Source organism: Salvelinus fontinalis, chromosome 14, assembly GCF_029448725.1.
Source record: "Salvelinus fontinalis isolate EN_2023a chromosome 14, ASM2944872v1, whole genome shotgun sequence".
Taxonomy (NCBI): Eukaryota; Metazoa; Chordata; class Actinopteri; order Salmoniformes; family Salmonidae; genus Salvelinus; species Salvelinus fontinalis.
In genome coordinates this window covers 4,319,658-4,330,525 of record NC_074678.1, presented here as the reverse complement: position 1 = coordinate 4,330,525, position 10,868 = coordinate 4,319,658, and the positions used below count along the sequence as shown (strand labels likewise).

The window sequence follows — 10,868 nt, the reverse complement described above, 5'->3', positions numbered from 1 at the left end:
ATTAATTATTTCCATTTAAGGCACATTGTTTTATTTGATATCTTTGTCCTCGTCAAAGTCCTTGACAGGTGAGGCAATCTGGGTAATCCTGACAAGGTAAACCCCTGGTTACAACATCAACACACACACACACACTCCAGAAGGCTGCTCTTCAATAGACATATATAGGATAATTAAAATATGAGAGTAAACAGACTCATAATAATCACATAACCCTAATTAACCCAATCTCATACATGCTGTACATACAATACACACCCTGCAGTGTCTTCCAGATCACTACATTACTGCAACGTCTCTCTGGGTGTGTGTCTTTCTTTCTTGGCTCTGCCTTTTGTCGTAGACTTATAAACTTATAAAGTGGCAAGTGGTCAACCATTGCTATTCATGTCCCTGTGTGCTGTGACCATCATTAAAACATCACAACTGATGATGATAATAATAATAGCAATGTTATGAAGCATGTGAGGATAGAAGTGTCAGATAGTTCAGTGATTGGAGTATCAGAAGATTAGCCTGGGTGCCAGTCTTCCTGCTCTCTGGTCAACTCCCTATGGAATTGTGATTACCAAAACAAAACAGCACAAACTGATCTGGGACCAGGCTAGTAGAAGGTGAAACAGTAAAAATAGACAGGGGGTTTTACACACAGTGCCCCTGCTCTATCCTCTCCACTGCTGCCACTGGCAGGACCAGGTGAGAGATGCGGCTCCACAGACCACTGAACTTGTCCAAGTCCATCAAGTCAAAGGCGGCCGGCTGGTCAGAGGAAAGGAACTTGTCCTGCAGGTGGTCATCCACCATCTCCTCCACGGCACTCAGTCCCAGGCTGGCCGGCAGCTCCTCCTCACCCCCCAGCAGCACGGTGAAGATGAGCAAGGCCTCTTTGTAGGCTGCATTCTCGTGGTCACAGTAGCGGTAGAATATGATCGTGGAACCCGGGGGCAGCTCCTCAAAGCGATGGATGACGGCTACGGAATTGTTTCCCTCGAAGGCTCGCCCCAGCTGGGTGTCGATGTCCAGCTTGACCTGGTCACTGTCCTGGCCAGCCATGCTGGCCCCGTCGATGTGGATGTAGGAGGTGTTGAGGGCAGAGGAGAAGGCGGAGGCCAGACGCAGGGCAAGGCAGTGCAGCGTCTTCTCCCCCCTGCGGCCTGCTGTCAGCATCAGGCTGACTGGCTCCGTGGGCCGGGCTGTCTGGAGGTGCCTCTCCAGGTGGATCCTGCTCCTCCTCCACAGCTCAGAGCGCTGCCCGGGGAACAGGGCCTCCACCTTCTTCATCTCTCTGTGGAAGGTCTCTGTTTGGTTCATCGCTGGGTTCCCAGTGAGAGACACATGGTTGAACCACCCCACCGCCACGGCCAGCAGCAACACTAGAACCCCAAAGAAAATCGACAATAACGCATTACCTGTAGAAAAAGCAGAAACAGGCTTCAGTTATTTGTTGTTCTGATTTCCATGGTTTAGAATTAGTCCTGAGGGAAAATATATATATATTTTTTAACACTATAGCCTATTTCCTTGAATTGCAAGTGCCCCATCAAATCAGTCCAAGACTACCTAGTGTCTACTAACCAATGAAAACAGAAAGGAAGTGGCAGTCTTACAGGATGGGTCTCCACGTTCTTTAGTAACCCTCTGCTCTGTGATGAGGGGTGGGATCTGGGGATCTACAGCTCCATCCTTATCTTCCTCTGTAGAGCCTCTCTCACTGCTCTCCACTTGGGCAGTGGCGCTGTTCTCCTCTGGATCACTGCCTGGCTGTTCCATCACTGCAGCAGAAGGCTCCATCTCCTTTTTTACTAGAGCCACAGGAAACACAAACAGAGGATGAACACAATAAGCAGTGCCTGGTGAAAGTATACACACCTCTTGCAAAGTCTTGCACCTCTCTGATTCAGAGGGGTTGGGTTAAATGCAGAAGACACATTTCAGTTGAATACATTCAGATGTACAACTGACTAGGTATCCCCCTTTCCCTTTCACATTTTGCTGCCATCAATTTCAATAATAAAAATGTATTAAATTAGATGTTTTTTCTACCAATTTACACAACCTACTCCACATTTTCAAAGTGAAACAAAATCCACTCCAAATCATCCATTCTGTTTGCAACAAGGCCGTTAAGTAATACTGCAAGACAACACTGCAAAGACATTCACTTTTTGGCCTAAATTAAAAATGAGATTGGGTCAAATCCAATACGAGTAAAACCCTCTGCATGTTCAAGTATTGTGTTGGCAGCAGTTATGGGTATGCTTGTCACCAGCAGGGACTGGGGAGTTTGTCAGGATCAGAAGAAATATGAAAGGAACAAAGCCCAGGTAAAACATTAAGAGAAAAACCCATATCAGTCTTCTGAAAACTAAAACTATCCCAGGTTTAGAATTAAACTAAATATATTGCCAAGGACACACCATGATGGCTTTCCAGTAGGTTGAGTGTTCCAGTCTCAGTCCTGACTTAAAATTGCTTGAAAATCAGAGACAGTTTCAGTATTGCTGTCCATCAATGATTCCTAAACAAATGAACTGAGCTGGAGCAAATTTGACAAAAACTATGGATATACACAGTGTACAAAACATTAAGAACACCTGCTCTTTTCATGAGACTGACCAGGTGAAAGCTTTGATCCCTTATTGATGTCACTTGTTAAATCCACTTCAATCCGTGTATCAATACTAGGAAGATGTTCTTAATGTTTTGTGCATCACTGGTTTGGGGACATGAGGCTGTAGCCAATATGCATATCACATACACATTGTCATGTAGGATATTTTTTTATTTAGGCTACATTAAACATTTATTTAAATATTATTCCAATGTTGGCCTCGCTGATCGTAGAAATTCCTTGAGATTGTGAAGTGTGATTTTTTTTACTTATCCATTTGGAAAACTGAAATCTATATTTTTTGTGTCCAACATTTTTTTTTAACTTGTCCTGGAAAGAGGACAAGTGTTCATGTCAAGACCTGCAATAAGACAGAATCAGGGAATTAGATGGTACCATTTTGTTGGGGGGTGAAACATTGAACTTTTCTCACCTTCAGTATCAAGATCCTCCAAGTTCTGGCTCCCCTGACCACTTGATGTATTTGAGGGTACAGAGGAATCCTGGTTCTGGTTGCTCTGCTCTGCCGGAGTATCTATATCTGCGGTTCTCTGCTCTACCTGAGCATCTTTCTCTGTAGAGTGGCTCTCACTGCTCTCCACTTGGGCAGTGGCGCTGTTCTCCTCTGGATCACTGCCTGGCTGTTCCATCACTGCAGCAGAAGGCCCCGTCTCCTTTTTTACTAGAGCCACAGGAAACACAAACAGAGGATGAACACAATAAGCAGTGCCTGGTGAAAGTATACACATCTCTTGCAAAGTCTTGCACCTCTCTGATCCAGAGGGGTTGGGTTAAATGCAGGAGACACATTTCAGTTGAATACATTCAGATGTACAACTGACTAGCTTAATCCCTTTCCCTCCCTTTCACATTTTGCTGCCATCAATTTAAATAATTTTAAGTTAAATTAGATGTTTTTCCTACCGATCTACACAACCTACTCCACATTTTCAAAGGTAAAGAAATTATAGATTTTAGATGGAGATGTCTTGATTGTGTTTGTCTTTATACCCCAGAGTTCATACTTGGTGGAAGCAGCTTTGGCAGCTATTACAGAAGTAAATCCTTTTGAATAAGAGTCTTCCAACCTTGCACAACTCTTAGGGCAACATACAGTGTACAAAACATTACATCTAAAAAGGGATTATATTTGATTGTTTTATCCTACAGATGTACTCCACATTTCCATCTACGTAACATTGCAAAAATCTGAAACTTTGTCTAAAAATGATGCAGAAAAATGTATCCATGCTTTTTCTATGTTAGACTACTGCAATGCTCTACTTTCCGGCTACCCGGATAAAGCACTAAATAAACTTCAGTTAGTGCTAAACACGGCTGCTAGAATCCTGACTAGAACCAACATTTTTTATCATATTACTCCAGTGCTAGCCTCCCTACACTGGCTTCCTGTTATGGCAAGGGCTGATTTCAAGGTTTTACTGCTAACCTACAAAGCATTGCATGGGCTTGCTCCTACCTATCTTTCCGATTTGGTCCTGCCGTACATACCTACACGTACGCTACGGTCACAAGACGCAGGCCTCCTAATTGTCCCTAGAATTTCTAAGCAAACAGCTGGAGGATTTCTCCTATAGAGCTCCATTTTTATGGAATGGTCTGCCTATCCATGTGAGAGACGCAAACTCGGTCTCAACTTTTACGTTTTTACTGAAGACTCATCTCTTCAGTAGGTCATATGATTGAGTGTAGTCTGGCCCAGGAGTGTGAAGGTGAACGGAAAGGCTCTGGAGCAACGAACCGCCCTTGCTGTCTCTGCCTGGCCGGTTGCCCTCTCTCCACTGGGATTCTCTGCCTCTAACCCTATTACAGGGGCTGAGTCACTGGCTTACTGGTGCTCTTTCATGCCGTCCCTAGGAGGGGTGCGTCACTTGAGTGGGTTGAGTCACTGACGTGATCTTCCTGTCTGGGTTGGCGCCCCCCCTTGGGTTGTGCCGTGGCGGAGATCTTTGTGGGCTATACTCGGCCTTGTCTCAGGACGGTAAGTTGGTGGTTGAAGATATGCCTCCAGTGGTGCGGGAGCTGTGCTTTGGCAAAGTGGGTGGGGTTATATCCTGCCTGTTTGGCCCTGTCCGGGGGTATCATCAGATGGGGCCACAGTGTCTCCTGACCCCTCCTGTCTCAGCCTCCAGTATTTATGCTGCAGTAGTTTATGTATCGAGGGGCTAGGGTCAGTCTGTTATATCTGGAGTACTTCTCCTGTCTTATCAGGTGTCCTGTGTGAATTTAAGTATGCTCTCTCTCTCTCTCTCTCTCTTTATCTCTCTCGGAGGACCTGAGCTCTAGGACCATGCCTCAGGACTACCTGGCATGATGACCCCCTTGCTGTCCCCTGTCCACCTGGCCGTGCTGCTGCTCCAGTTTAAACTGTTCTGCCTGCGGCTATGGAACCCTGACCTGTTCGCCGGACGTGTTACCTGTCCCAGACCTGCTGTTTTCAACTCTCTAGAGACAGCAGGAGCGGTAGAGATACTCTTAATGATCGGCTATGAAAAGCCAACTGACATTTACTCCTGAGGTGCTGACTTGCTGCACCCTCGACAACTACTGTGATTATTATTATTTGACCATGCTGGTCATTTATGAACATTTGAACATCTTGGCAATGTTCTGTTATAATCTCCACCCGGCACAGCCAGAAGAGGACTGGCCACCCCTCATAGCCTGGTTCCTCTCTAGGTTTCGGCCTTTCTAGGGAGTTTTTCCTAGCCACCATGCTTCTACACCTGCATTGCTTGCTGTTTGGGGTTTTAGGCTGGGTTTCTGTACAGCACTTTGAGATATCAGCTGATGTACAAAGGGCTATATAAATACATTTGATTTGATTTGATTTGGCCTCACTGATCGTAGAAATTCCTTGAGATTGTGAAGTGTGATTTTTTTTACTTATCCATTTGGAAAACTGAAATCTATATTTTTTGTGTCCAACATTTTTTTTAACTTGTCCTGGAAAGAGGACAAGTGTTCATGTCAAGACCTGCAATAAGACAGAATCAGGGAATTAGATGGTACCATTTTGTTGGGGGGTGAAACATTCAACTTTTCTCACCTTCGGTATCAAGATCCTCCAAGTTCTGGCTCCCCTGACCACTTGATGTATTTGAGGGTAAAGAGGAATCCTGGTTCTGGTTGCTCTGCTCTGCCGGAGTATCTATATCTGCGGTTCTCTGCTCTACCTGAGCATCTATATCTGCGGTTCTCTGCTCTACCTGAGCATCTATATCTGCGGTTCTCTGCTCTACCTGAGCATCTTTCTCTGTAGAGTGGCTCTCACTGCTCTCCACTTGGGCAGTGGGGCTGTTCTCCTCTGGATCACTGCCTGGCTGTTCCATCACTGCAGCAGAAGGCCCCGTCTCCTTTTTTACTAGAGCCACAGGAAACACAAACAGAGGATGAACACAATAAGCAGTGCCTGGTGAAAGTATACACACCTCTTGCAAAGTCTTGCAACTCTCTGATTCAGAGGGGTCGGGTTAAATGTGGAAGACACATTTCAGTTGTACAACTGACTAGGTATCCCCCTTTTCCATTTTGCTTCTATCAATTTAAATAACAAAAAATGATGAAATTAGATGTTTTTCTTACCGATCTACACAACCTACTCCACATTTTCAAAGGTAAAGAAATGATAGATTTTAGATGGAGATGTCTTGATTGTGTTTGTCTTTATACCCCAGAGTTCATACTTGGTGGAAGCAGCTTTGGCAGCTATTACAGAAGTAAATCCTTTTGAATAAGAGTCTTCCAACCTTGCACAACTCTTAGGGCAACAAACAGTGTACAAAACATTACATCTAAAAAGGGATTACATTTGTGACTCGTTGGGCAGGACGCACCACCCTCTGGAGAGCCCTGCGGTTGTGAACGGTGCAGTTGTCGTACCAGGCAGTGATACAGCCCGACACATTGGTGCGGCCTGCCGAAACGAGTCACCAGGGGCACACTGCCTGCCCTCCAGAACAACTACAGCACCCGGTGTCACAGGAAGGCCAAGAAGATCAAGGACCCCGGCTATCCGAGCCACAGCCTGTTCATCCCACTACCATACAGAAGGCGCGGTAAGTACAGGTTAATCAATGCTGGGACAGAGAGACTGAAAAACAGGTTCTATCTCAAGACCATCAGACTTAAATAGTCCCCACTAGCTGGCCTCCGCCCAGTACCTTGCCCTGAACTTTAGTCCCTGTCATTAGCCGGCTATCAGCCGGTTACTCAATCCTGCACCTTAAACACTGCTGTCTTATGTACAGACATGGAACACTGGTCAACTTGAATAATGTTTACACACTGTTTTAGCCACTTCAAATGTATATACTGTATTCTAGCCCATTCTATTTAACTATTGCTGTCCATATACTATTCTATCCTATGTTTTCTTCAGATATACTACATATTCAATCCACATATTGCCTATAAATTCCCCCCCCCCCACACACACACACTGACATTGCTCGTTCTTAATGACATTCTTTGACTTTTTAGATTAATGTGTATTGTTATGAATTGTTAGATATTAGTTGACTTTTGGAGCTAGAAACACAAGTATTTTGCCACACCCACAATAACATCTGCTAAATGTGTATGCGACCAATACAATTTGATTTGGGGAATCATCATAGATAAGAAACGGGTCAATTTAAACTGAACAAAAATATAAAAACGCAACATGCAACAATTTCTAAGATTTGACCGAGTTACAATTCATATGAGGAAATCGGTTGTGGAAATCATTAGGCCCTAATCTGTGGATTTCAAATGACTGGGAATACAGATTTGCATCGGATGGTCATAGATAGCTTTTTTTTTAAGTAGGGGTACCACTTCCCAGGTGGTAGCAGAGAGAACAGTCTAGAGTGGCTGGAGTCTGACAATTTTTAAGGCCTTCTTGTGACACCGACTGGTATAGAGGTCCTGGATGGCAGGGAGTGCCTTGCGGTTGGATGCAGAGCAGTTGCCATACCAAACGGTGATGCAGCCCGTCAAGATGCTCTCAATGGTACAGCTGTAGAACTTTGAGGATCTGAGGGCCCGTGCCAAATCTTTTCAGCCTCCTCAGGCTTGTTGTTAAGTTAGGTAATTGGCACCAGGCGTGTCCATACAGCCTTTCCCTAGTTAAAGTTTACCCCATTCATAGAAGCTAACTACCTTTAGTGCCTATGATGAAGGCATCTTCTTCCCGGGGAGTTTTGTTAACAGCCCCGACGCTCGGTCTGAACGTGAACACACATTGCTTGAGGTACAGTTTTGGAAACATAAGGAAAGATATATATATACTGTACTGTAACAAGAAAAAATATTTCTTGCTGATATGAAAGATATATATATATATATCTTTCATATCAGCAAGAAATATTTTTTCCTAAAACAAAGGTTAAATTACTACACCATATCTCCATGTTACAGTGTGTATACAGAAGACAGGCGGAAGACAGAGGCAAACACCTGCGCCTATTAGCTATCTAGAATGCTGCTGTGTGTAATGAAAAGCTGCCAGCAACATGTAATAAAAACTGTCAGCTGCAACTGTGTTAAAGATGAGATTTGTTTAATTAGTTTAAGCTGGTTAAAACAGTGTACAGTAAGTGTATATTTAGCGTTTGTGAAATTATTTTGATGTGATATGAAAGTAAAGGGCTTCATGTTTCTAGAACCGTATCACAATTGAGAATCGATTCACGTTTAGATGGAGTCATTGGCTATATTTTGCCAGAGCTAATCTACCTCTGAAAATAACACAATGTCCTTGGACCAAGGAGTAACGCAGTAGGCACGCCTATACTCTGGCTTAAAGATTTAATGTCACTGTATGGACGAGCCAATAAAGTACACATAGAAGTGTGTTATTGATCTGTCACTCATTGAAAGCAAGTCTAGGAAGCTGTATATCTGTTCTATGTGCGCTATTTATATGCTTTCCCGTTCTTAGAGATTCTTCGGGATTTTGACAATAAAGCCCTTTATCTACTTCCTCATAAGATGAACCATGGATTCCTTTTATTTCTCTGTTTGCAGTTTGACGGTAGTTGCTAACTAGCTTCCTTCATACTGGATGCAGACACAAAAGTGGTAACCAGAAATTCATCTGACATTAGGGAAGTAGATAAAGGCCTTAATGGCCAAAATCCCGAAGTGTCCCTTTAATTTTTGTTATGCTCTTTTACTTTAGGTTTTGTACACCAGCTTCAAAAAACAGAAAAAACAACATTTTTGGATACATATTTCGCAACGGTTTAGATGGTGCGATGATTCTGTACACTTAGTGCTTGTTTTGTCACATAAACTTAAATTAGGCAAACTGTTAGAATTTTAGCAAACATAAAATGGCGGAACGATTTCTGTTTATCTGAAGTGATAAAGTTAGTGTTGCTAGCTATTAGTATAAACACTGTAGTGGTTATTTACCAGAATTGTTTGCATTTCTATAGTGTTATGAGTATACTTACCCACTGTATCGCCTTCCTCAGATAAATATCCGCTTAGAATTTGCCTCTTGGTACAGAGGAGCAATAAGAGATGTCGCAGAATGAACGCTCATAGCCGGAACATAGATTCGTTAGCAATTGTTTTCCAACGAAATCTATGGAACGTGTCACTTATTTCCGGTGTTCTGTCGAAACGGCTCTCCTAGGAAACGCTTCTGAGAACTATGTGGCTAGCTAGTCTAAATATTTAATTTGCGCTATACGGTATAATTTATAGTGTAACCATGGATCCAGAGATTTTACTAAACAACCCTACTCAACCAGCGAGGAGGTCGACAAAACAATTGACGAATGTCAAGCATCTACACTGAGCAAAAATATAAACGCAACATGCAACAATTTCAAAGATGTTAGAGTTACAGTTCAAATGAGTAAATCAGACACTTGAAATAAATTCATTAGGCCCTATTCTATAGATTTCAAATTACTGTGAATATACAGATATGCATCTGTTGGTCACAGATTTATAGTAAAATAAATAAGTAGGGATGTATATCAGAAAACCAGTCAGTACCTGGTGTGACCAACATTTGCCTTGTGCAGCGCCACATCTCCTTCACATAGAGTTGATCAGGCTGTTGATTGTTGCCTGTGGAATGTTGTCCCACTCCTCTTCAATGGCTGTGCAAAGTTGCTGGATATTGGCGGGAACTGTAGCACACTGTTGTACATGTTGATCCAGAGCATCCCAAACATGTTTAATGGGTGACTGGCGAGTATGCAAGGCATGGAAGAACCGGGACATTTTAAGCTTCCATGAATTGTGTACAGATCCTTGTGACATGGGGCCGTACAATATCATGCTGAAACATGAGGTGATGTCGGTGGATGAATTGCATGACAATGGGCCTCAGGATCTTGTCACGGTATCTCTGTGCCATCGATAAAATGCAATTGTGTCTGTTGTCCGTAGGTTATGCCTGCCCATACCATAACCCCACCATCCCCCATGGAGCAGTCTGTTCACAACGTTGACATCAGCAAATCCACTCACTCACCCACACGACACCATACACACTGTCTGCCATATTCCCAGTACAATTGAAACTGGGATTCATCAGTGAAAAGCACACTTGTCCAGCAGGCCAGGAAGGTGAGCATTTGCCCACTGAAGTCGGTTACGATGCTGATCGGCAGTCAGGTCAAGACCCTGGTGAGGACGATGAGCACGCAAATGAGCTTCCCTGAGACAGTTTTGTACAGAAATTAATTGGTTGTGGAAACCCAAAGTTTCATCATCTGTCTGTGTGTCCACCCCCCCACCAATTTTTTAAAATATATTTATTATTATATATATATATACAGTACCAGTCAAAAGTTTGGACACACCTACTCATTCAAGAGTTTTTCTTTATTTTTACTATTTTCTACATTGCAGACTAATAGTGAAGACATCAAAACTATGAAATCACACATATGTAATCATGTAGTAACCAAAGAAGTGTAAAACAAATCAAAATATGTTATTTGAGATTCTTCAAAGTAGCCACCCTTTGCCTTGACAGCTTTGCACGCTCTTGGCATTCTCTCAACCAGCTTCATGAGGAATGCTTTTCCAACAGTCTTGAAGGAGTTCCCACATATGCTGAGCATTTGGCTGCTTTTCCTTCACTCTGCGGTCCAATTCATCCCAAACCATCTTAGTTGGGTTGAGGTCGGATGATTGTGGAGGCCAGGTCATCTGATGCAGCACTCCATCACTCTCATTGGTCAAATAGCCCTTACACAGCCTGGAGGTGTGTTATGAGTCATTG

At 43.3% G+C, this 10,868-nt stretch overlaps 1 protein-coding gene across 1 annotated transcript; it reads right to left on the bottom strand.

Moving 5' to 3' along the window:
- Position 1: 1 nt before the first annotated feature.
- LOC129869422 (torsin-1A-interacting protein 2-like) lies at positions 2-9,241 on the bottom strand. Its single transcript, XM_055943821.1, has 5 exons — positions 9,076-9,241; positions 5,682-5,996; positions 3,045-3,293; positions 1,608-1,802; positions 2-1,409 (listed from the first exon to the last, which is right to left on the bottom strand). The coding sequence occupies exons 2-5, from the start codon at positions 5,962-5,964 to the stop codon at positions 643-645; spliced, it is 1,494 nt and encodes a 497-aa protein (XP_055799796.1). The 5' UTR covers positions 5,965-5,996; positions 9,076-9,241; the 3' UTR covers positions 2-642.
- Positions 9,242-10,868: the final 1,627 nt, after the last annotated feature.

Excerpts from the sequence above, each read along its gene's own strand:
- LOC129869422 (XM_055943821.1), bottom strand. The coding sequence starts at position 5,964 with ATGGAACAGCCAGGCAGTGATCCAGAGGAGAACAGCCCCACTGCCCAA. Across the intron at positions 3,294-5,681 it reads GGAGGATCTTGATACCGAAG|TAAAAAAGGAGACGGGGCCT; the intron begins GTGAGAAAAGTT and ends CTGTGGCTCTAG. Across the intron at positions 1,803-3,044 it reads GGAGGATCTTGATACTGAAG|TAAAAAAGGAGATGGAGCCT; the intron begins GTGAGAAAAGTT and ends CTGTGGCTCTAG.